We start from the raw sequence: 26,516 nt of genomic DNA on the forward strand, positions 1-26,516 counted from the left end.
TCAAAGGAAATGAATTTAAACCAAATTTTGTTATGTTGGCATTTCTGAATGAATGTAAATCTGCTCCAGAGCAACAAGCATGTGGAATGAGAATTACAAATGTGTTGGTACAAGCTTGCACATGAGGCACTCACAAGGGATTGATACGATGGCTGATACTATACTTAAGCTTTTTATGCAGTTTAAATGAGCACTCAATCCTGTCCCCTTTCATCACAAAGTGGCATTTCATCTCCTGAGTAGCCAGCTGCAGTTCAATAAAAGCAAGGCTGCCCAAAAGGAACAGGGAAATTAGGCTGAGGTCTCCAAAGCCACCCCAGATCAAAAACACTGCTGGAAAAATGAAATATTAATACAGGCAAGGCTTCCAACTGCATGTTTCCTTTGCTATTTGCTCAAGTGAATGCTATACCTCTAGTGGCAGCAGAAGTGAATTACTTAGCATAATGACTGCAATATTCAGACTACGGTCAACTAGTTTCTCCATCTCGGATACAGGGATGTACATACAAAAACGTGCATCCATTTTGGAAAATGAAACCTTAACCCCCTCATTTCTGTAACTCACACTGCTCAGAGCTGGGAACTCCAGCAAGAGGCATGAGCACTTTTCCAGGTTAAATACAGTCATCTGTCCAGATAAAATGAGAGCACGCAGGGTTCGGATGTGCCCATGGCTGCTGCTGAAGTTTCCAGGTATGCCCATTGCCTCCCCTGGAAGGGATGCTTGTTATCCAAATGCTGATGTCCCAGAGGCACATGGGAACACGTTGCTCTGGGGAGCAAAGCACACGCAGGACAGGTTTGGGCTGTGACAGTGCCCGGATCTGTCTGTGGACACACATCTCCTCCCCAATCCAGCTGTGTTGACAGCAGAGTCCTCCCCCAGCCTGCCCAGAGGCTGGGGAGCATCACCCTGCTGTAGGTTACCACCCCTCTGATTTGGATATACTTGTTTGAACACTCCCTAACCTATTGCAGGGCAAATCAGCTGGGCCAGCGGACTCTGATTGCTTCAGAGGTTAGGCCACAGTTGCATGGACGTCTTTAGTTCCCTGCAAAGCAAGCCCCAGCTATTTCTGCTCCCTTAATCTTTGGCTACGCTTTGGCTCTGCATCCCCTACCCCACTGCTCTGTGCACGGTTTTGTCTGGTTTTATAAACCTAAGTTGCTATTGGGGTTTTTTAAAGTTGAATTCCCTCCCCATCCCTGATTCACTTACCTAAAGGTTCTAGTCTGTGCCAGCACAACAGAGGAGATGGCATGGGGTTTGGGAGATCCTATCAAACTCAGTAGGTTCTCCAAAATCAGAGGGTTTATTTGGCCTGGGCCTTCACATAAGTAACTCAGGATGTGGCTGTTGCTGAGTTGTACCCTTGCATACACAGTTCAGAACATGCCCAAGGCAAGTTGCTTCTAATGGCCTGAGCCAAAGGGGTCACCTAATACCAGATGGAGAAATAAACTCTAAGCACTGGGTGTGCAAATTGAGTCCGGGTAGGATCTGCGCTGATGATGTCCTCTTCAAGTCAGTGCACGTGGATGATCCGCACTATAAACTTCCCAATCAGTGGTGGCAGCAAAGCTGTAATCCAGCAGCTTTTTGAATTTCCAGCTCAGAGATCACCTCCCATATCCCTCTTCTCTGGAGCATGTTTGTAACGGACCAAAGGCTGCACGAACTAAGCACGAGACCATCTGCGAAGCAGCAACACCAGCTCCTTGTTTGTGATTTCCAGCCTTTTTAAATCCCTTGTCTTTCTCCCGCTGACCATAATCAGGAACGAGTTCAGCAGGAAGGGCGAGTGGTTTCCAGAGTAATTCCCAGCAGAACTCCATGAGGGAGCCGGGAGCATGCCTTGGCGCCATGCTCATGAACAGAGCGTGCCATGCAGAGAGCCCTTCAGAGAGGGGCCGGGATCAGCAAGAAAAGGACAAATGACACTCGTGGCCAGCTTTTAAAGACAAATCTAAATATCAGGGTAGGCATTTGCTAACACGATAGCAAAGCCATCAGCGAGGCTGCTCTGCCTCGTCTCCGCACACCCCACAAGGACTAAGTCACACACACAGAGCGCTTGAGCAGTGGAGGTGCAATATGGATTCTATTAAGTGGAGCTTTTAATAAGATTGTGATAACACTGATTTTTATGTTAATCTCTAAAGAGTTTGCTTTGGTAACGTTTAACTGATAAGCACATAATCTAGTTTTAATTTCACCCCTGCAGGTGTTTCCCGATGGTAAATGTTAAATTTTTTATTGCTTCCTTAGGCAGCAATAATAGGGGAAATGTTGGTAAGGCTCTGACCATTGTTATGCAGATAGCATCCTACTTTATAATAGCTGTAAATCCGACCGGATAGGCTCTTACTTTTGAGATGACATTATAAATCTGTGTCAGCACTGAAGTAAATATCTTTGGAAGGGAAATGAAATAGAGATGTTATTAGGGGTCTAATGAAATAACCATAACTGCTCATTTATAAGAGATGTACATGCACAGGCTTGAAAGAACTAGAGCCCATGCTGGGCTGGAGCCTTCCAATGAGCAGGACAATGGAGATTCTCAGCAGGGTCCTCCAGATGATGCAGAAATAGATCCTACACTTCATAAAGATGATGACTGCCTATAAAGCTCTAAATGTTTGCTCTCTCTGAGGCTTCTAAACGATTATAAATGCCATGGTGTCTAAGACTCAATTACGGCTTCCTTCATAGAGCTTCATGGAGCAAGACAAGTATTAGGAATTCCCACATGAAGACACCAAGTACAAGGAAGAGAACCCTGATACTTGTCTGAAATGCAATGCAAGCATACTTTGGGCAAGATTCACTCAGTACAAGGCCTGAGAGGGACTTGAATGATCACTTAGATCTTGCACTGGCTTTGTTCTCAAGAATGAGCAAACATGAAACCTGCCCTTGTTTGCATTTAGTACTTTAAGGACACCTACTCTTTAGGCTATATTTTCCCCAAATAATTGTATCTGCCCTGCAGCCAATACAGCTCTCTGGTGTGCTGTGCTCGCCATGTCCACAGCCACATCTCAGGGACCCTTAGCACAGGCAGAAAGCTGATAAAGGACTTCTAAGGTGGAACTGGTTTGCCTCCAGCCGGTGTGGAGCACAGGCAGAGAGAGCTTCCAGCTGTCTTTACTCTCCTGTATAGGCATGCCCTGAGACAGATTACACTTTAACAGAGGTCTAGATATTTCCTCAACAGTGCTCAGATATGTGGCTCCCAAGGTCCCCATGAGTCATAAAAACAAACAGCCTAACCTCTGACACAAAAAGCTACACGCTGGAACGTCGAAGTCCCTAGTGCCATGAAATGGGAATACAGCATGCTGCCCCTGCGGAGGGGGGCTGACAATCTGCACCCCAGCAAGGAAACAAACCCCAAGCAAACCTTTTACTGGTGAATTAAAGTTACCAGAACGGCTTGGACAGTTTAGGTTGCGCAATTCCTGATTACTCTAAGTCAGAATATGCACGCAGCTTTAAGGTGGATGTTTGGATGCAGTGTTTTGTTTCTTTTGATGGTGTTTTAAAATGAGAAATAAATAGATTTTTTAAATAAATTGATATTAATTAGAAAGAAAACTCAATTCATTTTGTACAGAGGGAAAAGAGGAAAACACCACAACATGGGTGTGGATGGAAATGCAGATGCGTCACTCCATTTCCTGAGTTACTTCAGTCAAAGAGGATCTACCACGTTGTGCCATGGGGAAAGCAACTGTCAGGGAAAAGTAGTACATTAAGAACGTGCACTATTAAGAATTAAATGCATTAAAAGCTGTAGGGATGACTCAGCTAGATCATAGAATCACAGAATAGTCAGGGTTGGAAAGGACCATCTAGGATGGTCTAGCATCATCTAGTTCCACCCTCCTGCCATGGGGGTGGAGATGTTCAGCTCTATCCTGACTGCACACGAGTTCTTTTCCTATCAGTCTTTGTAAAGTCCAAGTGATTTTGTGTAACTGCTTCAGGTGAGGATCAAGTGTTGCCATCATCAAGTGTTTCAGTCATCCTCCTGAACTGCACAACACCAGGTATGTGCCATCTTCAGAGAACCCACAGAATCCTAATGCCAGACTATATACAACACAGTGTCCTTCTGCCATGGCAGATCAAGTGGAATGTGCTGCTAATCAAGTGCGAAAATCACAGGAATCAGGCCTAAGGCAGTATTTCTCACAACTTAAGACAATCTTCTCCGTGGTAAATGAGTTGAGAATCTCTCATATGAAGTACTTCAACAGATGGATAATCACCACAGCAACCAAAACCACCACAGGGTTGGTCTTTTTCAGGAGCCTTGGGTATGTGCAGACTCCAGGCTCAGGTTTCCTGCTGAAGGAGGCAATATTTTATGTAACACAAGACTAGCCAGTGCTCGGAGCTCGCTCGCAGTGGTTTCTACAGTCAGTAAAACTCAGAAGACCAAACACCAGCTCCAGGAACAGCATTTTCTCAGGCCTCAGATCACACTTCAAGTGACTTGACAAACTTGGTCGCAGATTCTCTATTGCATCTTGTGTCTCTGCTCCATTGCATCTGTATTTCTGAGTACTTCTTTATCAAGAATTTAATCAAGGACTGCAAACTCAGTCTGCCTTCAATACCAGAAATAATTAGTTATTTGGGCAAAATAAAGTAGCCCCAGAAGGAGAAAGACAAAGAAAAAATAAGCTAATGATAAAAGAGAGAACTTCCCACAGATCTAATTCTGGTTTCTGCCACACATGGCAGTAGTCTTCATCTCCCACATGGCAGATGAGCAGCCTACCCGCAGTACATGGCATGTGGGCACACTCACATCCATCCTCTCCATGGTTTTATGTTCCACATAAAGCACATAATTCCACAGCGAGAGGAGCAGCAGGACTGTGCCCAGCCCAGCTTTGTGCATCCCCAAACCAAAAACCTCGGCACCAGTAAGTTTATCAAGTGGCTCTGTAGTATTTTTGCGTGTGTCAGTGCTGGTTAAATAGTGATGGCATACATGACCTTTAGGAATGTCGGATGTGGAGCATAATCATAGAATCCCAGCCTGGTTTGTGTTGGAAGGGACCTAAAAGCTCCTCCAGCTCCAACCCCTGCCACGGGCAGGGACCCCTTCCACTGGAGCAGCTTGCTCCAAGCCCCTGTGTCCAACCTGGCCTTGAACACTGCCAGGGATGGGGCAGCCACAGCTTCTCTGGGCACCCTGTGCCAGCGCCTCAGCACCCTCACAGGGAAGAGCTTCTGCCTAAGAGCTCATCTCAGTCTCCCCTCTGGCAGGTTAAAGCCATTCCCCTTGGCCTGTCCCTACAGGCCCTTGTCCAAAGCTCCCCTCTCCAGGTTTCCTGCAGCCCCTATTAACATGCTCCTAAGTCTCACCATTTTAAATGATGGGTTTTCTCATGTGATCATTCTCTTTATTCCAGATTTGAATATCCCTGGAACATGTTTATGTCTGCAGCTTCTCTCCAGCCAGGTCTCCAAAACCAGGAACACCCTCCACTGGAGTAATGCTCACAACATAAGCTTCTGAATGTATCCTGAAGGCTGGTAAGTCTGCTTCAAACCAAGAATTCCACTTTATTTTTAGTCATAAATGTTAAACTATGAGCTGAGTGACACTTGTCAAGAAATATATATCTTTTTTTTTTGCCATTTTTTACATTGTCATATATTCTGACAAGATTACAATTTCTTTCTATAATAAAACTGTAATATTGTGTCACCTGTGGCTCTCAGACTGTTAATGAACTATGAGCAACTATTAGCCATGCAGAAGGTGGTACTCGGAAAAGATGAATGCTAATACACACCACTAGGCCAAGCTGCAACGTGGGTATTTATTCCTCCTGTTATTCAATGTCTCCCATGATTTTAAATAGATAAAATATGTTACTTCTCATCCTGGATCGTTCCGTGCTGTTCTTGTGAAACACTTCTGGCCGCTGTGCTCATTTCACTGGTGGGCGAAGGCGGGTACCGGGGCCAAGGTTTTGCAATGCTGTTTGACTGGATGGCTTAACGTAAATGTCAATTATTCACCTGACTTGCAGCAAAACTGTTTTGCTGCATTAATACAATTGAGGATGACTTTAGGTGGGGATTATGCTGATGCAGTTGTCTTTTAATTATATACGGCTTAAAAGCCCAAGTCAGGAAAAAGACTGAAGAAAGATGATGCTGGATACTGCCTAAAATGAGCTGAAGTCCACAACTAGTTTAATAAAAACCTATGAATAAGAAGAACGTAGAACAAAGCAGCATGAGATGGAGTTATGGGGTCAGCACGCCCCATTTAAGCTGCACTGCTGTGTGGTTAGATGCCCATATTCACCTCGTTAGCGCGCTTATTCTGCATTTAGGAACACATTTAGGAACACATCGACCCTTCTCGCGGGGGTTTGTGAGGGATCGGCTGGAGCTCCGGGGACCTGATAAAAGGGAACCGAGCCGGGATGGACCCACACAGCCCAAGGTCAACGGCAGCGACCGCCGTGAAGGGGCCATGGACCCTTTCGGGTAGGGGCTGTGCCTCAGAAACCATCCATGAGGTAAACTATTGTTAACACAATAAACCCTCGTGTGCCACAGCACAGCCGGGCCTGCTGCGGGCGCGGAAGCAGCCGAGGCATCAGACCGGCAGCCGGTGACAACCCCAAACCCCACTGCAACCAGCCCGCTCCAAGATGGCGGCGGGGGGCGGAGGAGGAAGAAGAGGGCGGGTGTCGGTGCGGGCCCGGGGCGGGGTTCGGTGACGCCTGGCGGTGCCGAGCGGGAGTCGCCGAGCTCCCGGTAGCCATAGCGGCGGCGCTGCCTGCAGTGACGGGAGCAGGCGGGGGGGGCGGACAAAAGGGGCCCGAGCCCGCACCTCAGCGGCCTCGGAGGGTGAGTTCGGGCGGTGGGCGCAGCGCGGTACCGGGCGCTGCGGGGAGCGGAGCGGCACCAGCACCCCACACCGCGGGTGGTCAGGGGGCTCCGGGCGGTGACAGGCCGGGCCTGGCCTCCGGCGCCGACAGCTCTCGCCGTGCTGCCGGGGCGGGAGCGCTGTCGGAGCCCGGCGCCCGCGGCCCTTCCTTAGCGGGCCGTGAGGAGGAGCGCTGCCGAGGCCCTGGCCTGGCCGCTGTTACCGCGGGGCAGCCGGGCCGGGGCGGCGTGAGGGGTGTGTGTGACCGGGGCTCGGTTGAACTTGCTCCGAGGTGTCGGAGGAGCAGCGGTGCGGGGCGAAGGTGCTGCTGCGTTATCGGACGGGCAGGGCAGGGCGCCGGCTGCGGAGAGAGGCCCTTAAGAGAGCTGATGCCTCAGTCTTTATCTGTGCTGCTCGCTGCTGGAGAACAAAGAGGATCAGTTAAGCGGGTGCAATTACTGGTGGTTCTGTGCCTTCGGTAGGTGCGTGCGCTCTGGGAGCGGGGTCGAAACGCCTTTCCTCCCGCCGCTCCCTGAGGAAGGAGCGTGTTCCTCGGTTATCTGTGGCATCTTGGCGTTTGAGACAAGTGCTTGGACCTGGCCTGAGACGGGGGAAAAGGCCCCGTAGCGCTAATGCGTTTCGGTTTAGTGCATGAAACACAAACCGAAAGTGAGAAAATAGAGACTCAAGCAGATGTGCCCTTGAAACGCTTCCACCCTGTCCTGGTTTCGGCTGGGATACAGTTAATTCTCTTCCCTGTAGCCGGTACAGTGCTGAGGTTTGGATTTACACATCGGATTCTTCTGAGCAGTACAGTAGAATGGATCAGAAGCAGCACACAGCAGTTGTTTCATTTTCCCCTGCTTTTACATAGCTTTTAGTTGTATTTTTTTTGTATCATTGCCGCCTTTTCAGCATTTGAGAAAATAAAGAATAGAACCAATGTGGTCCTAGTACACTTTGCTGTCAGTACTAGCAGGATTTATGCATGTTGTAGTCATCCACGCTAATAGGTAACGCGCTGAGACTTCTTCATGGCACAGCATCCTGGAGACAGTTCCTAATTGCATTTCTGACCACCCTGTAAGAGATGAACAGTCACAGATTCCAGCCCAGGCTTCGTGAGGCGGCGGGGTAGTCCTGCCAGTTTGAATGTGACTGAAGTGCTTCGCAGGATATGTGCCTTCCTAGATCAGCACGTTGAGGTGGGGTTAACCAACTTGCTCAAGGTCATGGAGTGTCCGTGGCAGAGGTAACAATAATGGAATCCAGCCATCCTGGCTGCTGGCTCCATGCTCTGGGCGCTGGGTGACTCCCGAGTAATTGCAGGTAGTTTAAACATTGGTTTGCGTAAGTGCATGGAGAGGCCTTCAGAACCTTCTGGAGGAACAAAACGTGCATGGATCTGCTCTGGATCGGGTGCTGTGTTTATGTGGAGCTTAAAGTAATTGCTCGGCTTGAGTTTTGAAGAAGAGTTTGTGGCTTGTTTTGTAAACAGGCACTCAAAAGGCATCAGTTTTCTTGAGGCTATAGTGTAGAAAGGCTTATTGTGTAGGTTTAGAGCCTAGATCATGAGACAGAACAAAAGTAGATTGCACTGTCATTGAACAGCTTTTGAAAGAAGTGTGATTGTACAGAGGTTTTCCTCTGAATAAAGTGTTTGCCAGATGACACCCTGTAGAGTTATTTGCAGTTGTGAGGAGAAAAACAACAACCAACAGATGTGCTTGGAAGCCATGGTGATGAGGCTGTTGGAAGTTAAAATGGGAACAACAAACTTCCTCGCTTGATTTGTGTTCTCAGCGGATACCTGTTAAGTAAAACCAAAGCACAATCAGTGTTATTTCTGATCCTGGAGAGAAGTTGTGTTTCGCTTTGTGTTTGTCTAAGTTTATGGAGGAAGGGACTTCAAAGGGAACGCTGGCAGATCTATTCTATTGTGACACCAACAGTATATATTTAGTAACTTCAGGGAGGAAAGATCCTCATTGTGCTAAAAAAGATACCCGTGGTGATTTTTGGACTTCAAAGTGAGCGGAAAGCAAGCTGGCGTTGTTCAGGTGTTACTCTTTGGCCTGTGTCCTGTAATGAGACTTCTGTTGGACAGATTCCTGCACCAGTGAGGAGTTCCATTAATACTGGGAGGACCTGTGGAGGTCACAGAGCTGAGACCACAGATCTTGGTTTGTGCTTGCGTCTGTTCCGCAAGCAATCACAGTGACTGTCAACTACAATGTTGAGTGATCGTGGTGAGAGTCTGTTGTGGTGCACAAAGCGGCAGCTGTGTTTCTTGTTAATGGCCTGGCTGGGGTGCCAGAGGCAGCCTGCTTCATAGCCCTATTCATGGAATCCCAGGCTGGTTTGGGTTGAAGGGACCTTAAAGCTCCTCCAGCTCCAACCCCTGCCACGGGCAGGGACCCCTTCCACTAGAGCAGCTTGCTCCAAGCCCCTGTGTCCAACCTGGCCTTGAACACTGCCAGGGATGGGGCAGCCACAGCTTCTCTGGGCACCCTGGGCCAGCGCCTCAGCACCCTCACAGGGAAGAGCTTCTGCCTAAGAGCTCATCTCAGTCTCCCCGCTGGCAGGTTAAAGCCATTCCCCTTGGCCTGTTCCCTACAGGCCCTTGTCCCAAGCCCCTCTCCAGGTTTCCTGCAGCCCCTTTAGGCACTGGAGCTGCTCTCAGGTCTCCCCTTCAGGAGCCTTCTCTTCTCCAGGCTGCCCCAGCCCAGCTCTCTCAGCCTGGCTCCAGAGCAGAGCTGCTCCAGCCCTCGCAGCATCTCCATGGCCTCCTCTGCACTCACTCCAGCAGCTCCACGTCCCTCTTGTGCTGCTGCCCCAGAGCTGGATCAGGGCTGCAGGGGGGTATCCCCAGAGCACAGCAGAGGGGCAAGATCCTCTCCCTGAGCTGCTGCTCACGCTCTGGGGGTGCAGCCCAGCACATGGGGGGGTTCTGGGCTCAAGCACACACTGAAGCTGGGTCGTGGGGAGCTTCTTGCCAACCAACACCTCATGAGTACTTCTTGAAGGTTAATCTGCGCAGGGAAGTTCTGATGATACAGGCTTTCTCTGTAAAAGTCTCTGCAGTTTCCTATTGATAAGTGCTGTATGGAAGCTATGCTGTTATTAATACTAAACTGTCAGATCTCTGCAGCACGTGTATGGTTTATAATTCCATCTTTGGGAAAAGCCCTTTTACAGATGTCACTTGATGCAGTATCCCAGTAAGGTGACTTCCAAGCCAGAAAGGGTTGTCTTAAAAAGGTTACTTGCTTAGACATCCAGAAATTTATACCCTGAACGACACTGCTGTGTCAGCAGGTACAACTACTATGGGCCTGGCTTTGCCAGCTTTTCCTTCTGCCAGCTTGGGTGGTGATTTCTTATCCAGCCAAGTCAAATAAGAAAAGGAAGCAATAACGGGATATACTTTTTTAAGATCGGTGGCTTTCTGCTTGCAAGGTGTGGAATCCTTGGATTTTCAACGGATGTCTTAAGGAAAATGAGCCTATTAATAGGTTTAGTGACCCACACCTCCACTGATGTGGTGATCTGTGGGGTTTTGGACACCTCACCGCATGCTGCTGCTGAGCTGAAGAATCCAGAGTTGTGGTTTGACACCAGGAATGGGAATGAAACTTGCGCAGTGTTGAAATAAAACCCTAAAGAATGAAAATAGCATTCATTGTTAGAAATACTGTTTTAACCATTTCATTAAATATTGTCACTCAACAATATCTAGCTGTAGTTTAAATCATGATTAGGAGAAGAAACCCCACTTCTGCTAGTTTCAAAAGGTGCCTGTGTTTCTCCTACTTACAATGTATGCAGTATAGATGTATGAGAACCAGAGCTTCTCAGCTGCACTCACTGCATGGAACTAACTGCTGTGAAAAATAAACCCCTCTGCCCATGAGGAGTTTCAGAAGTCATTTTGCATTCCTGGGAGCTGGCAGCTTTTCCACATTAGCTCCTCATACAGTCACCAGGTATGCGCATGGAACAATGATTCTCGCTTTGCAGTTGTACATAAAGTTGTTCAAGAAATAGCACTTACACTTGCTGCACAAAGTGATTCCAGAGCTTAATGAAACAAAAGGGATTCACCGGAATTCCAAGCAGCGCTCCGAACCCGCATTGCCATGTCCGGAGCTATTTCTTTCTCTGGACTCTTCTTAATAAGGTAGCAGAACATCAGCTTGGAACACGGGCGTTGGGGATTTGTTTTCAGCGTATTATTAGTAGCGTTTCAGTGAAGTGGAAATAAACCTGTGCTCTGCAAAGAAACTGGATCTTGGGGGAAGACATTCCAGGGAGAGCTGTGACATTACAGGGAAGAGTTGCTGTTGGAATAAAAAATGAGACGTTTAGGTTGGGAATAAGAATCAGAACCCGTAAATCTGATGATATGACAGATGTACTCTGGTAAACACCTAAAGGTGGGTCATGTTTCAAGTATGAGACACGTATCTGGTGCTTGGAAGTGTGAACGTCATGACGTTTAGAATGCAGAAACAAGCCTTTGGTTTTGATTGTTCTTAATGTGAGGGCTATTTGTGGCTAGAAAATTCAGCAACTAAATGTCTTAAGGTGCAACTAGATCAGTTTATTAGGTTGGAGAACAGCTGAGATGGACCTTGTTTTATAAAGCTTCATGGGAATGAGTCAGTAGGACCTTTTTGTTCTTTTACTATTTTCTACTATAGAATAATGTTGAGCCCCAAAGGACATCTCCAGGTTGATAATTAACCTGTGGGAGCTACAGTAAAACATGCTGTTCTTAGGGGGGAATATAAGTAGCTGTTTCACTTTGTTCTGTCTGTAGTGCATAAAATCAGTGGTATGCGGGCTTGGGAGTCTGGCCTTTATGAATTACATTTGGGATTGTTGCTTGCTCGGGTCTTGGGTCCTGGTTTTAGTTCTGGAATGTCACTCAAAACAGAGCTGGGGGGGTGGCAGAGGGAGACGTACGATGGTTGTACTTTGGTTAGAGACAGCAGTGGTCAAATAGTAAATCCCAAATCTGTTTGGGATTCTTCATCCCAGGAACTACAATGCAGTCATAACTAGAGTTTAGTTTAAACAAGGCATGAAGGTGTTCCCCATTCTTTTGTTCTGAGTCTCTGGGGTTTGACATACCTCAGTGTCTGTGTGAGCAGATACCTAAGTTGTTATCCCTCATCCGGGAAGGGCACCACTGCAGAGAGATTCCTGCCTAAATGGGGATTTACCTCTTTGTGTTTCCTCACCTCTGCTGTTACTGTCCCAAGGCAAGGATGGGACATCTTTAAGGGTGGGATATGTTTTTGTCGTTGTCGTTTAGTTTGTCTTGCAGAGACCCAGTGGAAGCAGCCCTGGTTGTGAACTGGGACCCCAAAATGCTGCCCTGATCCCCTGAAGAAGTGCTTACCAGTTTGTTTCATAGCAGTTGGTTGCATAGATGGAAACCTGATGCAAATATTTTCTTCTATTTCTGTATTTTGGAAAGAATTTAGAGGCAGATTCATAATAACCAAGCATCACAGTGTACTTTTTACACCTTTATTAACTGCCTCAGTTCAGTAGAGACTTATGGAAATAATCTTGCCTTTTCTCTCTTTTTCCCCCCTTTTTTTCCTTTAGAATTGCCAAAATGCTTTGGAATTCTTAAACGCTTCAAAACCTGAAGTCTCTGAGGATACAAAATCATAAGAACCCAAGAAGCAGCAAGGAGGATTCAGTGCCAATGCAGCAACAAAAAAGACAGCCAGAGTTAGTGGAAGGAAATCTTCCTGTTTTTGTTTTTCCTACAGAACTTATATTTTATGCAGATGACCAGTCAACACACAAGCAGGTGTTGACTCTATATAACCCCTATGAGTTTGCCTTAAAATTCAAAGGTGGGTTTCTTAGGTTAAGTTCTATTTAAGGGTTAGTTGGTGATCTTGAACAGTCCAATTATAATTCATGTCACAAATCATACTTGTGGCAAACCCAATCTCCTGTCTTTATGTGTATCTGTTAATGAAGTTGGTGAGGTGTTAATTCCTGAGTTGTTACCACTCCTGTCCTTTCTGTTCCAGTTCTTTGTACAACTCCAAACAAATATGCGGTGGTTGATGCTACTGGTGCAGTGAAGCCTCAGTGCTGTGTTGATATGTAAGTAAGAGTTGGTTGGGTTTCTTTTGTAATGTACAACATTGAATTATCTTGATGTCTTTTATTATTTAAGAGGTAGTGAATGACAGCATGCATAGGATCAGCTAAGTTGGATATAGTATTATCCTAATCTCCCGTATTCTTGTGGCTATCTGGTCTTTGCCATTCTTTCACTCTAGGGCAAAGGTATTACAATATTGGTCATGCTTCCTTCTGTAATTTGTCTGTAGGCATAAATAGTAAATGCAGTATAGTTTGTAAACCAGTGGGGAGAATAAAATGAGCATCCTCTGCACACTTTTTTGTTAGAAATAACAAAAGGAAGACTCCATCTGCAAACAAGTATTTCTCACACAGAGATCCCTCACACAGGGGATTTCTGTGTGAGAAATACTTGTTTGCAGATGGGCAAAATGAAAACATGTGGAGTTCTGCTGAGCACACATTCCTAGGCCATGTTTACTAAAGGTACTTTGGCCCACCTTTCCCCTTGATGGCCTCTCTCATTCCCTGATCTATCTCCCCTTTACTTGGTCTTGTCAGGTCCCAGCTTAGTAACAGAGAAAATGAGAAGTGACCACAGAAATGGATAGGGTCTGTAGACTGCTACAATTGAAAGTTGAGTCTGGTTTAGACCAACATCCTTGCATCTTCCATTTGGCACCTTCTTTCTGTGCTGATGTACAGGTACAGCTGAAGAAAGTATGAAATACCTAAAAGAGCAGACTGAGCTTTCTGAATAGAAGTATATGTAACACCTTCTGGGATCTCTGGCTAACAAATGGCCATGTGAGAAAACGCCACTAGTGAAGGATCTGTCTTTTGTCAGATAAATAATGCTGGCCTTGGGGAATGGCTCTTTCCTATGGACTGTGTTCCTTAAGTGTAATTTGGTAGATTCCAAGGACTCACCAAATAGAAGGGAAGTTTAAAACATGGACCTAAAAGGTTTCAGTGGGCAGGAGCAATAGTCCTGCAAATGGAACAAAACAGGCCAGAATATATCAGTGTATCAGTGAGCTGTTCCAGCCTTTAGCAGACATTTATACAAGCTTGAGGACGTTTGGTTAATCTTAAACAAATGTCTTTTATTAAAGAAAGGAAAATAAGACATGCATGTTCCCAAGGGAAAACTGTTTCCAGCAGAACCCCCATCCCATTCCAGTGGTTGCTGTCTAAGGGCAGTGTTTACTGCTGGGCTATGAGCAGTACTATGCAAGTGTGGCCATTTGCCAGATAAACAGATATTCAACAGAGCTTCCAATTATGCAATGGGCTCTAAAAAGAAACAGGAGAATGTAGCTGTTTATAGGGGTCTTCAGAAAATACCTCTTTGCTTGGCAGGAGGTGCGTGTTCTGAGAGCACAGTGTTATGTACAGGTTCTGTTTAGGTTTAGGTTGGTACTAAGAGTAGAAACAAAAACTGAAAAGGAAGTGTTAAAGGGAGAAAGAAGAGTTGAATCTGCTGAGAGTCGTATGAATTAGGATTGCCAGGGGGCAAAACCCTTCTGTTTTAGTGAAGGCAGTTGCCCAGCCAGCACTCAGCTCACTGAAAGCCTGTCATAAGCGCTCTTTTGCCTCTAAAGGGACATAAAACTAGGTACACTACTGCACCTTCTTGCTTGGAGGGTGACTTGTCTCTGCTTCCTTGTTGAATAGTCAATTTAAACTAGATACTGGTTACAAGCACTGGCTCTGTGTTACTGACTGTGGGTATCTTGATATATTCATTTAAATGAAGAGCACAACACAAAAATCTTGTTTCTTGTCTGTATTATTGCAAAGATAGGTTTCTTGAAGCAATTCAAGACTACTCTCCTGTATTACTAAGGGTGGAATCATTTTTTAGCCCTCAGGAGATGGCAGACTTCTTGAAGCCAAATCACTTGTATATGGGTGTATTTCCAGATTAGCTTTTGTTACCTTAGAAACTGAGAATAGCCTTTCACAAAAACCAAGTTTTCCACTTTGGAAAAATAACTAAAATCCGTATTAACCCTGAGAGTTGATACGAGTTAGAACCTGAATGTTACAGCTATTTAATGATAGAGATGTGTTTTCATAATGAATCATAACTGCAGAGGGGATGCAGTTGAGCAGAGCTCAGAGGTCTGTGTGCCTTTGAGCAGTGTTCCTTTAAACCTATGCCTTTTGTGAGTCCCACATACATTTTTTCCCAATGGAATACCATAAAACTAGAAGGAATGCAACAGTTCCCACCCTGCCTTGCTGTTGAAGCCATCTTGGGCAATGTATTCAGAACAGTTGAGCAACAGAGTGATTGCTGGACAGTGAGAGGGTTTACCAAGAAAATAACCGAGTCTCTATAACACAGAGGATATGTCTACATTGCAGTCTGAGCTGTGACTGCAGCTTGTGTAGCTACAGCTGATGTAGCTATTGGTAGCTAGCGAAGTATCTGCAGCATCATGCATTTCAGATCAGGCTATGAATTGTGCTCAAGGTAGCTAGGTTGATGAGCAAAGGTCTGACAGCACAGAGCTCTGCTATTGATACCCACATTGACTCACTGAAAGGTGAAAGATGTACATGGAGATCTGTGGCTGTCATTTCTATTGCCCTGTTACATGCTCTTAGTGGGCTTCTGATTCTCAGATCCCTTCACATCTTGCTGACTCTTGTTTACAGAGAGAATGAGTTTGGCTTCTCAGAAAGTATAATTGTAAAGCTTTGAGCCTGGTTTCCTCAAAAAGCTGGGCTTGGGCCATCACCTGCCCATGTGTTCGGCAGCTCTGCTTTTCTTCTGCCCTGTCCAGTCCCCCCATACGTTTTGAAATCCCTGGCCAGCATCAAGCAACTTTGATGAGGGAGGAGGCCTCATTCAGATCATTGATGTTTCATGCATGCTGGCGGCTGGGCCAGAGCTGGGCTTAAGATAAAGAATTAACTGTTCCTTTTGGCCAGCCAATTGGAGCACATATATTTGGGAACCAGAGCAAACATAAGGAGGGGAAAGGGAAGGCAAGATCTATTCTTCAAGCATATGGAGTGATGGAGGAGATAATGGGGATATGGACTATTGCAATGCATCTGTGTAGGGTGGGAAGAGGGGAAACACTAGGATATGTAGGATATAATTCCACAAGAGAAGTGCTGCTTATTAGTTCCTCTGTTTGAAAACGTGCTTTTCCTCTGCAGCGTGATCCGTCACAGAGATGTTCGGGCTTCTTACTTTGGTGTGATAGATAAATTCCGTCTACAAGTGTCGGAGCAGAGCCAGAGGAAAGCATTAGGGAAAAAGGAGATTATTGCAACTCTACTTCCATCTGCAAAGGAACAGCAGCAACAAAAGGAAGAGGAGGAGAAGAGAATAAAAGAACATCTGGCTGAAAGTGTCTTTTTTGAGCAGACTTTGTGTCAACCAGGTATGTGAAATACTTTGACCCTCCTGTTTTCTGAAGCTGTTACGGACAGCTCCAGTGATTAGAAAGACTAAAGTGATTTTTAACCTAATTCTCTTTAAATACCTGCAAGACTGCTGCTGTTATCACTGGGGGATGATAGTGCCCTAGAACCCAGATTGTGGCTATTGTGCTTATGCTGTCTTGACCAAGACCCTTTGCTGCCCCGTGGTTGTGTCGCTTGGAGAGTGCCTCCATTGCTCTGGTGCACAAGTTCTGTGACAGCCAAAGGGAGTTTATCTGCAAAAGGATGGTAACTATTTTTTCCCCTGGGCTCTCTCAGAACATATGCCCCTTCTGAGTTAGTTCCAAACCCTTAATCCTCCATTTCCTGATGAGCAGGAAATACTGACAGAAACACCTTCTAAAGTGCGCCTTGTTCAGCACCATCTCCTTTGTGTGTCTCACAAGTACAGAACAGCTCTGTTACCAGCTGGAAACTCTGTGTGTTTCATACATGAGGAAGTGAATCAAGAGTCTTGGGCAAAACCTGGACTTGAACAGTTAAATTCAAGTGATAGGGGGAGATATTAAAAGTATCAAGTTGTTCCAGAACTGGATTTAAACTGATTCTTGACAGTCTCCCTCACTCTTCCTGATTTATACTGGAATATTCTTGTCATTTGTTTTGAGTTTTCATGACAAGAACAAAAATCAGTTCCTGAAAATAGGTGAACCTGCTTGAGAGCGTTCCTCTTGTTAAAACCAAACTGTTTCACCAGTTACATAGAGGTTGTTGGCTGGTGAAACACCTTCTGATGAAACCAAAACCAAACAACCTCAAGAGATAGGTATTAGTGGGGTGGATGGTTATAGCCTACAAAGGTCTCTGGGCTCACAGAACAAAATGTGACCATGACAGTTGTTCCGGTACAGAGCGTTTGAACCATCTTGAACAAGCTGATACTGGTCTTGATCCAAATGCTGCTTCTCTGCTTAAAACCTTTATTGACTTCATTCTACTGCTTGCTAATAGCAAAACAGCAAACAAAGCAACTACAGGCTTTGCATCTAACCTGCAACCTGGAAAGTACAGGTTTATGGAATTAAAACAGAACACGTATTGCTGGTCTCTGAGGATAGAAAACTTGGATAAAAACATTGGCTGGTTTCCAATGGGATGTAAGAATTTGGCTGGAGATATTCAGCTAACGTGTTAACAGCTCTTCTCAGAGATTACACAGTGTGCCTCTGAGTAGGCTCCAGCTGTATGAAGGGCAGTTCCTTTATAGTCTGTGTGTCCTTAATCTGGTGACGTTGTCAGAGTGGTTCATTCCCATAGGTTTTAAAATAAGATTCCAGTATTGCTAATTTTTGGCATTTAAACTGGTTCAGGAAGGTGCAGCCCCTGAGTCCTCTACAGAAGGAATCTCATCTGGCCCAAGAACATAAGCTTTGTTCTGGGTGTGGAAGCTGTTACCTGCCTGTGCAGCTCTTTTAGGTGTTCTTTCTTCATCGATTACTAATCACTGAAGGAACATACCAAGGAATGGAGGCAGGATGCCTGGTGAAACCTCAAGCCCTGCTGAAGCATCCAGCTCTCAGGAGTGTGTATATATAGCTACTGGGCCTGGCAGGCTCTATTCCTGCAGAAGGGAGGGGTTTGGGCAATCATGTGAAAACAAGTTCCAGCATCAGAACAGGGAGCAGCAAAACGTGGAAGGTTCAGAAGGGTGGGTTTAAGAGTTGTTTTCCACCCCCGCCAAACCCCAAACGGAAAAGAAAATCCCAGGACGTTGCAGCTCCAATGCACCACAAATGCTTTTTACATAATATTTAACATGTATTTTGGTCAGATCTTCCTTCAAACTTAGATGTTCCCTCCTCATCTCTTCCAGAAAACAGAACTGCCTCGTCGGGACCTAGTTTACTAACAGTCTTCCTAGGAATAGTGTGTATTGCAGCACTAATGCTACCTACATTGGGGGACTTGGAATCCCTGGTGCCTCTCTACCTCCACTTAAGTGTGAATCAAAAGTTAGTAGCTGCTTATGTTTTAGGTAAGTATTTTGGCTTTTGTAAATGTTTTCTTACAGCTTCTGCATTTGCCACTGACTGATGGAATCCAAATCACCACCATTACCCTTTGGTTTGCATCTCTACTTAGATTTTAACTTGCAGCCAAAGTGATAGCAGAGTACATTAATTCTCATAAGCATTTTAGACCAGATTTTAGTTGATATTTATTATATACAGGCCCCTACATGTTAGTTAACTTTCATCTGACGAGTGGGCAACTGTAGTCATCTGCCAACAAACCTGAATGGAATGTGCCATTTCTGATTCTTACACTGAACCAAGGAGTTCCTCCGTTGCAGAACCTACATCTCCTCTGTTCTGTCCCTCTCTCCAGCCCAGAGGAGCAGGTCTGAAAGGCTCCATTCACTCTGTAAGCAGTTGTAATATTGAACCGGCTGCTCATAGCCTGGGTAGGTGGATTCTTCACTGGGTAAAAAACCGGCTGGATGGCAGAGCCCAAGGAATGGTGGTGAATGGTGTCACATCTGGTCACTAGTGGTGTCCCTCAGGGCTCGGTGTTAGGGCCAGTGTTGTTTAATATCTTCATTGATGATCTGGATGAGGGGATCGAGGGCACCCTCAGTAAGTTTGCAGATGATACTAAATTAGGTGGGAGAGTGGATCTGCTGTAGGGCAGGATGTTCTGCAGAGGGATCTGGACAGGCTGCATCCATGGGCTGTGGCTAGTGGTATGAGGTTCAACAGAGGCAAGTGCTGGGTTCTGCACTTGGGCCACAACAACCCCTTGCAACGCTCCAGGCTTGGGGAAGAGCGGCTGGAAAGTTGCTCATGGAAGAGAATCTGGGGGTGCTGAGTGACGGAGCTGAACATGAGCAGCTTGTGCCCAGGCAGCCAGGAAGCCACCAGCATCCTGGCCTGTATCAGCACCAGTGCAGCAGCAGGGCCAGGGCAGGGATTGTGCCCCTGTGCTGGGCACTGGTGAGGCAGCGCCTCAAATCCTGTGTTCATCCTGGGCCCCTCACTGCAAGAGAGACATTGAGGGGCTGGAGCGGGGCCAGAGAAGGGCACCGGAGCTGGTGCAGGGCCTGGAGCACAGTGTGATGGGGAAGGGCTGAGGGACCTGGGGGGTTCAGTGTGGAGAAGAGAAGGCTCAGGGGGGACCTGATCGCTCCCTACAACTGCCTGACAGGAGGATGGAGCCAGGAGGGGCTGGGCTCTGCTCCCAAGGAACAAGGGATGGGACAAGAGGAACCGGCCTCAAGCTGCACCAGGGCAGGTTTAGATGGAGCTGAGGAACAATTCCTGCCCCAGAGGGTGCTCAGGCATTGGAACAGGCTGCCCAGGGCAGGGCTGCAGGCACCGTCCCTGCAAGTGTTCACACCCTGTGGAGACGAGGCCTCAGTGCCATGGGTTAGTGGTGGCCTTGGCAGGGCTGGGAATGGTTGGACTGGATGAGCTGAAAGGGCTTTTCCAACCTGGTTGATTCTATGAATTGTGTAGAAATAAGTTACTTTAAACCCTTCCCAGGAGAGCACCAGTAGCCACAGTCCTTCCTGTGTTGTACCTCCGAACTTAGTAAGCGTGGGGAAGTTGCACGTTTCATTTGTGATGACTGTTTTTCTATAACTGTTTCAGATTGGAAGAACAGTGTCACTAGTCAATTCTCCTGCCCCACTACCTGGCACAAATGAGGAGTTACAGGAAAGGAGCTAGGCAGCTTCAGACTGATAGCTAGAGGTGAGGTAGTGGTGGGGAAAGACACAAGTTCATGGTGTTTCATGTACACACAGAGTTCACTCACTGATTCCTGCAAGTCAGTGTGATGAAACAGCTGGAAACCTCACTTGTTGCCCTTTGCCTGAGTCACTGGTGCTGTGTTTTCAGACCTTGCACTAACTCCTCCTGTGTTTTTATCTCTAGTTTTGAAAATGACTCCAGTTTCTGCTGGTGCCAACAGCAGTTTTAACCCATTTGACTCGATGCATTTGCAACAAGCCAAACCTGTTTGTAGATTCATTATAAAGTTCTTACAGGGTTTGACTCCTGTGGGAGCAGCACTTTTAGTGCTCATGAGTTTATGTGCAACTCTTCCTGTGTAGAAAGTTGAGTGCTCTTGAGAAGATGAAACCGCTTTCTTTACCCCAAAGCACAAGTGCAGTGTGTAGCTTCAATTGCAAAGGGAGGTTGATGCCCATCAACTGGGCTTACAATTGAGAAGTATTTGCTTTACAGCCATAAGTTAAACCCTTTATGGCCTGAAAGTCCTTTACAGGTGTTATGGGCTGTCCTGTAGCACCTTCCAGAAGCCTCTGTTACTGCTCTGGGATGGTTCAGGTAATCCAGGCTAAGGCCTACAGCAGTTGTGGCAGTACCAACTGTCCAAGCTAATGCAGACCTTAAGCAGTAGCTGAATGTAATTCCTCTTCAGTGGATGCACTGCTTATGGAAGGCAGCATTAGAGCTCTGCTCTGCCACACTTCCATCCTCAAACCTTTACCAAGTCAGTGAGTTAAATCACTGTGTAGTGGCAGGCCAGTAAAATAGTCTCAGAAATGGCTCCATCCATGGTAGAGGAGATGTGTAGGCTTTAGCTGAGCTCTGCAGTTGAAAGGCTGTTCCATGAACACCATTTGAGCCTGCAGGAAAGGAAGATTGCCCCAGAACTGATAAAATTACCACTCGGATGTTGGGTAAGGCTGGAAGTGCAGGAGCCCTCATGTTTTCCATAGACCTCTTCACCTTGTGCAAACTAAATCATGCGTAAGAACTTGCAGAGTTGGACTTTCTCCTGTATCAGCACATAATTAAAATGAACTTTTCCCTGTGCCATGAGTAGGTTTATGAGCCCCACGTCTCCTGCTTTCAGCTGGGTTTAATTGGTTTTAACCTCTATCAGCACAGTTCTGTTTTGCTTTCCTCCTTCTTAAAGGTCACAACAGAGAGTCTGCAGGAAGCTCCCTGGGCAGACTCACAAGAAAGCTTCACATCTTAGTCTAAAACTGGTCTTTGATCACTCCTGCACAGAGCAGAAACAGTGCCCTGGAGCCTTCAGCTGAGTCAGCATTGCAATGATGCTGCCCCCATGAAAACTGGAGCTTGTGTGCTGCTGTTAGACTTGCCACAGTCAAAAGCTCAGCGTGAAGGTTTTCCAGGGGTGAGCTCAGTCACTGTTTGGATTATTTCGAGCTGCTTTGACACGTAGGTACCAGATGCACTGCACTTGAGTGTCAGTCTTTGTAAGCAGCTCGTGACTCCATCAACACTTGGAGCAATCCTTCTACTATTTCAGTGAAGTGTATATGTAACTTGTGCCTGTATTTATGCACTTTCACCTTCTTTTCTGGGCTGTGGCAGGGTAAGCTGTCTATTTTAAATGGTTTATTCTATGAAATGAAAGCATTCAGTTGTGAATTCTTGTCTTTCAGGTCTCATCACCATGGTTATTTTGAGAACATGAGCAATGAGTTACTAGGATGTCAAACACCTTACTGTATATTCACATCATGAATGTGGACTGCCTTTTACTCCCATTTGGCTCATTAAGATGCTAGCAAACCCGTTCAGTGATTTCAGATCCCTTCAGAAGTGTAATATATTTTAACTATGTATAATAAATGAAAGACTCAAAGCACTTTGGGGTGCTTCTGTATCAGACAGCTACGAAATGTTCAGTGATACCTGTGAAAATCACTTGGAAAACTTTTATATCTCCGCCTACTGTACAAAATCCTTATTAAAGCAACCTTTGTTATTTTTAGTCTATGTTCACATCAGTGTGTGCTCACTTGGAAAGCAAAACCCTGTCCTCTGTAAAACATCCATTTGGTTTGTGGTTGTACGCACTGGGGCTGGCGCCCAACACTTCTGTATCCCTCCCAGGATGCGCGTCGTGACTGAGCATGGAAGCCAATGACAAATTCCAGCAGTGAAACTATGAAATAAACCATGCATTTTAGGTGAAGAATTCCTTCTCCACGTCCTTGCTTCAGCAGTGCCACGTTGAGTGCTCATTTTGTATCACAACTGTAAGACAATAAAGCCAAGTTCAGGCATCAGGTCCTCTCATTTCACAGGCTGCATGTGGCAGGGGACGCGAGTGGCATTAACAGAAGCTGAACTCACACTGAAAACTTCACCATTTCTTCTCTTTCAGAGACCAAACTAAGTAGAGCAGCACAGGGATTCCTCCATCCCACCCCAGCCAAGCCAGAGGAGGGGTTTTGTATCAGAACGTCCTGCTCAAATCCCAGTTCTATGTTCCATTTCTCTTGTTTCATACAAGATGCACTTGATGTCACTTGACATTTCATGGGTGAGAAGTTTCTGCTGTAGGGCCTCTATTGCTGTGTTTGATTCAGATGGACAAATCTTTGTTCCTCAGTCTATAGAACATGCTCTGATCTGTATAAATGACATTTTGGAAATTAAACCTTCTTCCCCCCCCTGCATGTTATGGCTCACTTTCCTGCTTGTGCATGCAAGGCTAAAGAAACCCTGCAGCTAAGTGTCGCTATAAAACCCCCACAAGAACGAAAGGAGAAAGGTTGAATTGAAGTTGTTCAGCACTGTATGTTTTTTCTTATATACAATACAAATAAGTCTTTAAAGGGCAATAAAATGTAACTTCACTTTGATTCGCAGGAGCACTGAGATTGTGTCATCTGTGAGGGTCAGATGATGAGGAAGAGTCAAACATTAACACTGGTTACAAAGCAAAGTTCCTGAGTGGTTTGTGGAGGCCATGTTCCAGTGTCTGTGCTGGAGCCACCAACCAGTGACACTGGCTTGGGGCACAGGGGCTCCTGTGAGCTCTGATCTTCTTTAATACCTATACTGTTCATTCTGATTTTCATGGGGTGGTTGGACCTGCTGCTGCTTGAGCAGGGCAAGGAGTGGAGCACAAGGGAGGAGGACAAAGCTGCCGTGTGGTCCCTCAGCCTTGCTCTCATGCAGCAAGATACACGTTTTATTGTGCCCAAGCTGATGGAAGAAACTACAACCCCAACCCCACCTTTTCCACACATATCCTGGAGTGCCAGGATTGTGGTTTTCTTGCCAGGCTCTTGCAGAAGTACCGAAGAGAGGGAATCCCACATGGAGGAACTCAAGTGTTGATGCCTGCAGATGGTGCATGGACACAGCATGGGAATGGGGCCACAGGACACCGACCATGACTGACACCTTCAAGGAATGCAGACTTAGAAGAACACCTTGACCAAAGAAACCAGTAAGAAAACATCACCAGCAACTAAAACATTGGAACATTCCTTCAAGGACAAGCAAGGAGCAATACAAGATAAAGATGAAATGCGCAGTGTTAACTTGCCACACACAGATAAACCTGGTGCTTGGGCAAAACAAGCATGACAGATGTGAACTGTGACTTCTTTCTACTTCAGGGGGGTTACAGCACACTCTGTAAGCACAGATTTATGCCAGTGTTGGGAAACGGGACCTGAGGATGGTTTAAGTTCAGCACCGTGAGGGGGAACGTATTGAACCCTGCTACAGCATGGGCACAGGGAGGCACTCGTGTCCCATCACCAGGGGAGTACACGAGATTTATAAGCTATTTTTTGATGCCTATGCATATATATATAAACACACACACACATGCGTGCACGCAGCTGTAGTACTTAGCAGGGTTGTGGAAAACACTGAATGCCTTTGGAAATAAGACCTGAGACAGTGACTGTGCCTTCTCCTAAAAACACCAGGGAAAACAGTTAAGCATCGGCGTCATTTCCCATTCCTGCCTCTTAAACAAACAAAACCAGCCATTTCCTTGACATGGAGAAGTGCTCTCAGCAGACAGTGAGGAGGGCTTTAAGGTCATGCAGCAGAAACAATCCTGTTTACCCAGCACTCGCTGGGGCACTGGGATCAAACAAGAACGCTGGCAGGCTGAGCGGCGCTCCCAGCTGCTGGAGGCTCAGGGACATGAGCTCCTCTGGGTGTTTGCACTCGTGGGGATCAGAAAACACTTGAACTTCCCTATTGTCTCTAAAGGAGGGGGTCACGGAATGCTTCACACTAGACCTGACCGAACTCTTTCGGAGCTGCAGGGACCTTTGGAGAATCCACTCATTTCACCAGGGATGGGAGCTGGAGGAGCCCGGAGCTTGGGGAGCCGGTGGAGCAGCCTCATGTGGAGAGCACCTGGGAACAGATCCAGTCCCTGCTGAGGGAAACGCTGCTGCTGGCAGCTCAACACCCACCCCAGGAGAATAACACAGCATGGGGTCGGTGACAGCCACTGCTGCACCCAAACAGCCCAAGAGGGGCTCTGAGGAGCCCATCACAGAAACGTGCCTTCAACACAGGAGAAATCCTTCCTGGAACCAAGCAGTTCCGAGCTCTCAAAGCCATTCACATGTTATTTCATTTCATGTTCACACACAGGAAGGATCCGATAACCAAGAGGCCTAAACTGGAAAGAGGCGGCCAAAGAGGTTTGGCAATGAATCACCGCAGTTTAGTCCTCATTTGTCAATGCATATTCCAAATACCTCGCTTTCCTTGTCACAGCTTCCCTTAGAAATGCCAAGTTCCATCACCCCTTTCCCTTATCAGGAGTATGGATCTCACACGTTCAGACTTAGGCCCACTGGGAATTGTCCCACAGAGGGAACTTCCCTGAGCCACTAAACCAGCCCCAGGAGTACTTTGCTTACAGCAAAGGAAGTTCTAAGAATGAGAGATCCTTCATAGGTCATGGAATGGTTTGGGGTGAAGGGACCTTAAAGCTCATCCAGTCCCAACCCCCTGCCATGGGCAGGGACACCTTCACAGGTTGCTCCAAGCCCCATCTAACCTGGCCTTGAACACTGCCAGGGATGGGGCAGCCACAGCTTCTCTGGGCAACCACTGAAGGAGGGTGCAGTAGCTGCTGCCAGCAGCACGTAACTCAGTGCTGCTCCAGATAAGCTAGTGAAGGCTGGCAAACCACTGCTACTCATTCTAGCAAGAGCCACTTAAAGATAAGGGACGTGTAAATGAAAGGAGTCCTAAAAAACCTGCATACCCTCAAAAAATGAGTACAGAAGGAATGAACACTCACAGTGTAACAACTACAGCCAGGTAAGGGGATGCACTCACTTCTTTTGGTCTGTTTTTGTCCTTTATAGAAGCTCTCTGCTGTTGCTAACTAGCTGTTTAGTTTGTATAACGAACTGTAGCCAATGCACATCAGCTCCTGAAAACCTGCAGAGCTCTGTAACCACACTGACAACAACATGGAATTACACACAGGGGAAGTAATGCACGCTGGCTCCGAGACAGCTGAGGCTCTGCAAAGGAGTAAGGTAATGAGCACAGCCGTGATTACAGCAGCACCAAAGCCATGGCTCATCTCCTCACTGTGAGGAAAGGGCTAGTAAGGAGGCCCACCTGAATAACAGGCTCCCTGTAACACCTCTGCCATGCAGCATCAGTTCAGGCACATGTAACTGCTGTCATCCTGAGCCTGGCAGAGAAAGAGGTAAGAATAAGGAGCAAAGACGACTGATCAAATACCTGTCAAAGACATGGAATGAAAGAGTGAGAAAGTCTGTGATAGAACTTAAAGCCATGGTTACAGTTTAAAAAGAGAGGAACTAACAATACACCTAACAAAGTGAGAGCATTCTTCTCTAGGGAGATATTCAAGGTAGGAACACCAAGGTATTAGACGAGCATAACCCTCATCACAAGACAAAACTCTGCAGTAAGGCTCTGGAATCCTGTGTTCCATCAACAGCACCAACCCATTAGTGCCTTTCCCTCAGGAATCTGCCAGGAATCTCCCAAACCAGCCCCAAGTGCTGCAGTGAATGCACTTACAGTGAAAGCATCTTGATGTATTTCTGGCAGCAGTTCCTTGCAGCGATGCGAGTGCCACACAGTCTCTCCAAGACCCCACAGTGCTCTATTTCCGTGCCACAAAACCCAGTGCATGACATGTACATCTTGGGTTTGATTTCTCTATGGCACAAGGGGAAAAAGTAATCATGAAACCGATGTTTTCAAAGGCAGTGCCTGCAGCAGGAGCTGCTCCCGCTGGAGCAACTCTTCCTACTCGACACCC

The 26,516-nt window shown here is 46.5% G+C and overlaps 2 protein-coding genes across 17 annotated transcripts in view; one reads left to right on the forward strand and one right to left on the reverse strand.

The window, feature by feature from the left end:
• Positions 1-6,787: 6,787 nt before the first annotated feature.
• Positions 6,788-22,213, forward strand: MOSPD1 (motile sperm domain containing 1). Of its 3 annotated transcripts, none has more exons than XM_080624430.1 (6): positions 6,788-6,895; positions 12,534-12,790; positions 12,974-13,049; positions 16,209-16,435; positions 18,310-18,471; positions 21,381-22,213. In XM_080624430.1, the coding sequence occupies exons 2-6, from the start codon at positions 12,637-12,639 to the stop codon at positions 21,446-21,448; spliced, it is 687 nt and encodes a 228-aa protein (XP_080480556.1). In that variant the 5' UTR covers positions 6,788-6,895; positions 12,534-12,636; the 3' UTR covers positions 21,449-22,213. The 3 variants fall into 3 exon arrangements, with proteins under 3 accessions (XP_080480556.1, XP_080480558.1, XP_080480557.1); XM_080624432.1 differs by having other exon boundaries at positions 21,877-22,213; XM_080624431.1 differs by lacking the exon at positions 6,788-6,895 and adding an exon at positions 11,250-11,350.
• LOC308224471 (P2R1A-PPP2R2A-interacting phosphatase regulator 1) overlaps positions 10,771-26,516 on the reverse strand; it is a 32,959-nt gene continuing 17,213 nt past the window's right edge. For 2 of the 14 annotated variants that reach the window (XR_013957493.1, XR_013957494.1), the window contains exon 11: positions 23,397-26,413. The gene's annotated coding sequence lies outside the window, so the exon portion shown is untranslated. Of the gene's footprint in view, positions 11,255-22,353; positions 22,853-23,396; positions 26,414-26,516 lie in introns of those variants that run through there. The other 12 variants (XR_013957483.1, XR_013957487.1, XR_013957482.1 and 9 more) reach the window with 12 other exon arrangements.

The sequence above is a fragment of the Psittacula echo genome (assembly GCF_963264785.1).
Source record: "Psittacula echo genome assembly, chromosome: 8".
Classification (NCBI taxonomy): Eukaryota; Metazoa; Chordata; class Aves; order Psittaciformes; family Psittacidae; genus Psittacula; species Psittacula echo.

Bases quoted from the DNA above. Each gene is read 5' to 3' on its own strand.
- MOSPD1 (XM_080624430.1), top strand. From the start codon at position 12,637: ATGCAGCAACAAAAAAGACAGCCAGAGTTAGTGGAAGGAAATCTTCCT. The intron at 16,436-18,309 runs GTATGTGAAATA...CATCTCTTCCAG, and splicing joins GCAGACTTTGTGTCAACCAG to AAAACAGAACTGCCTCGTCG. The intron at 18,472-21,380 runs GTAAGTATTTTG...TCCTTCTTAAAG, and splicing joins AGTAGCTGCTTATGTTTTAG to GTCACAACAGAGAGTCTGCA.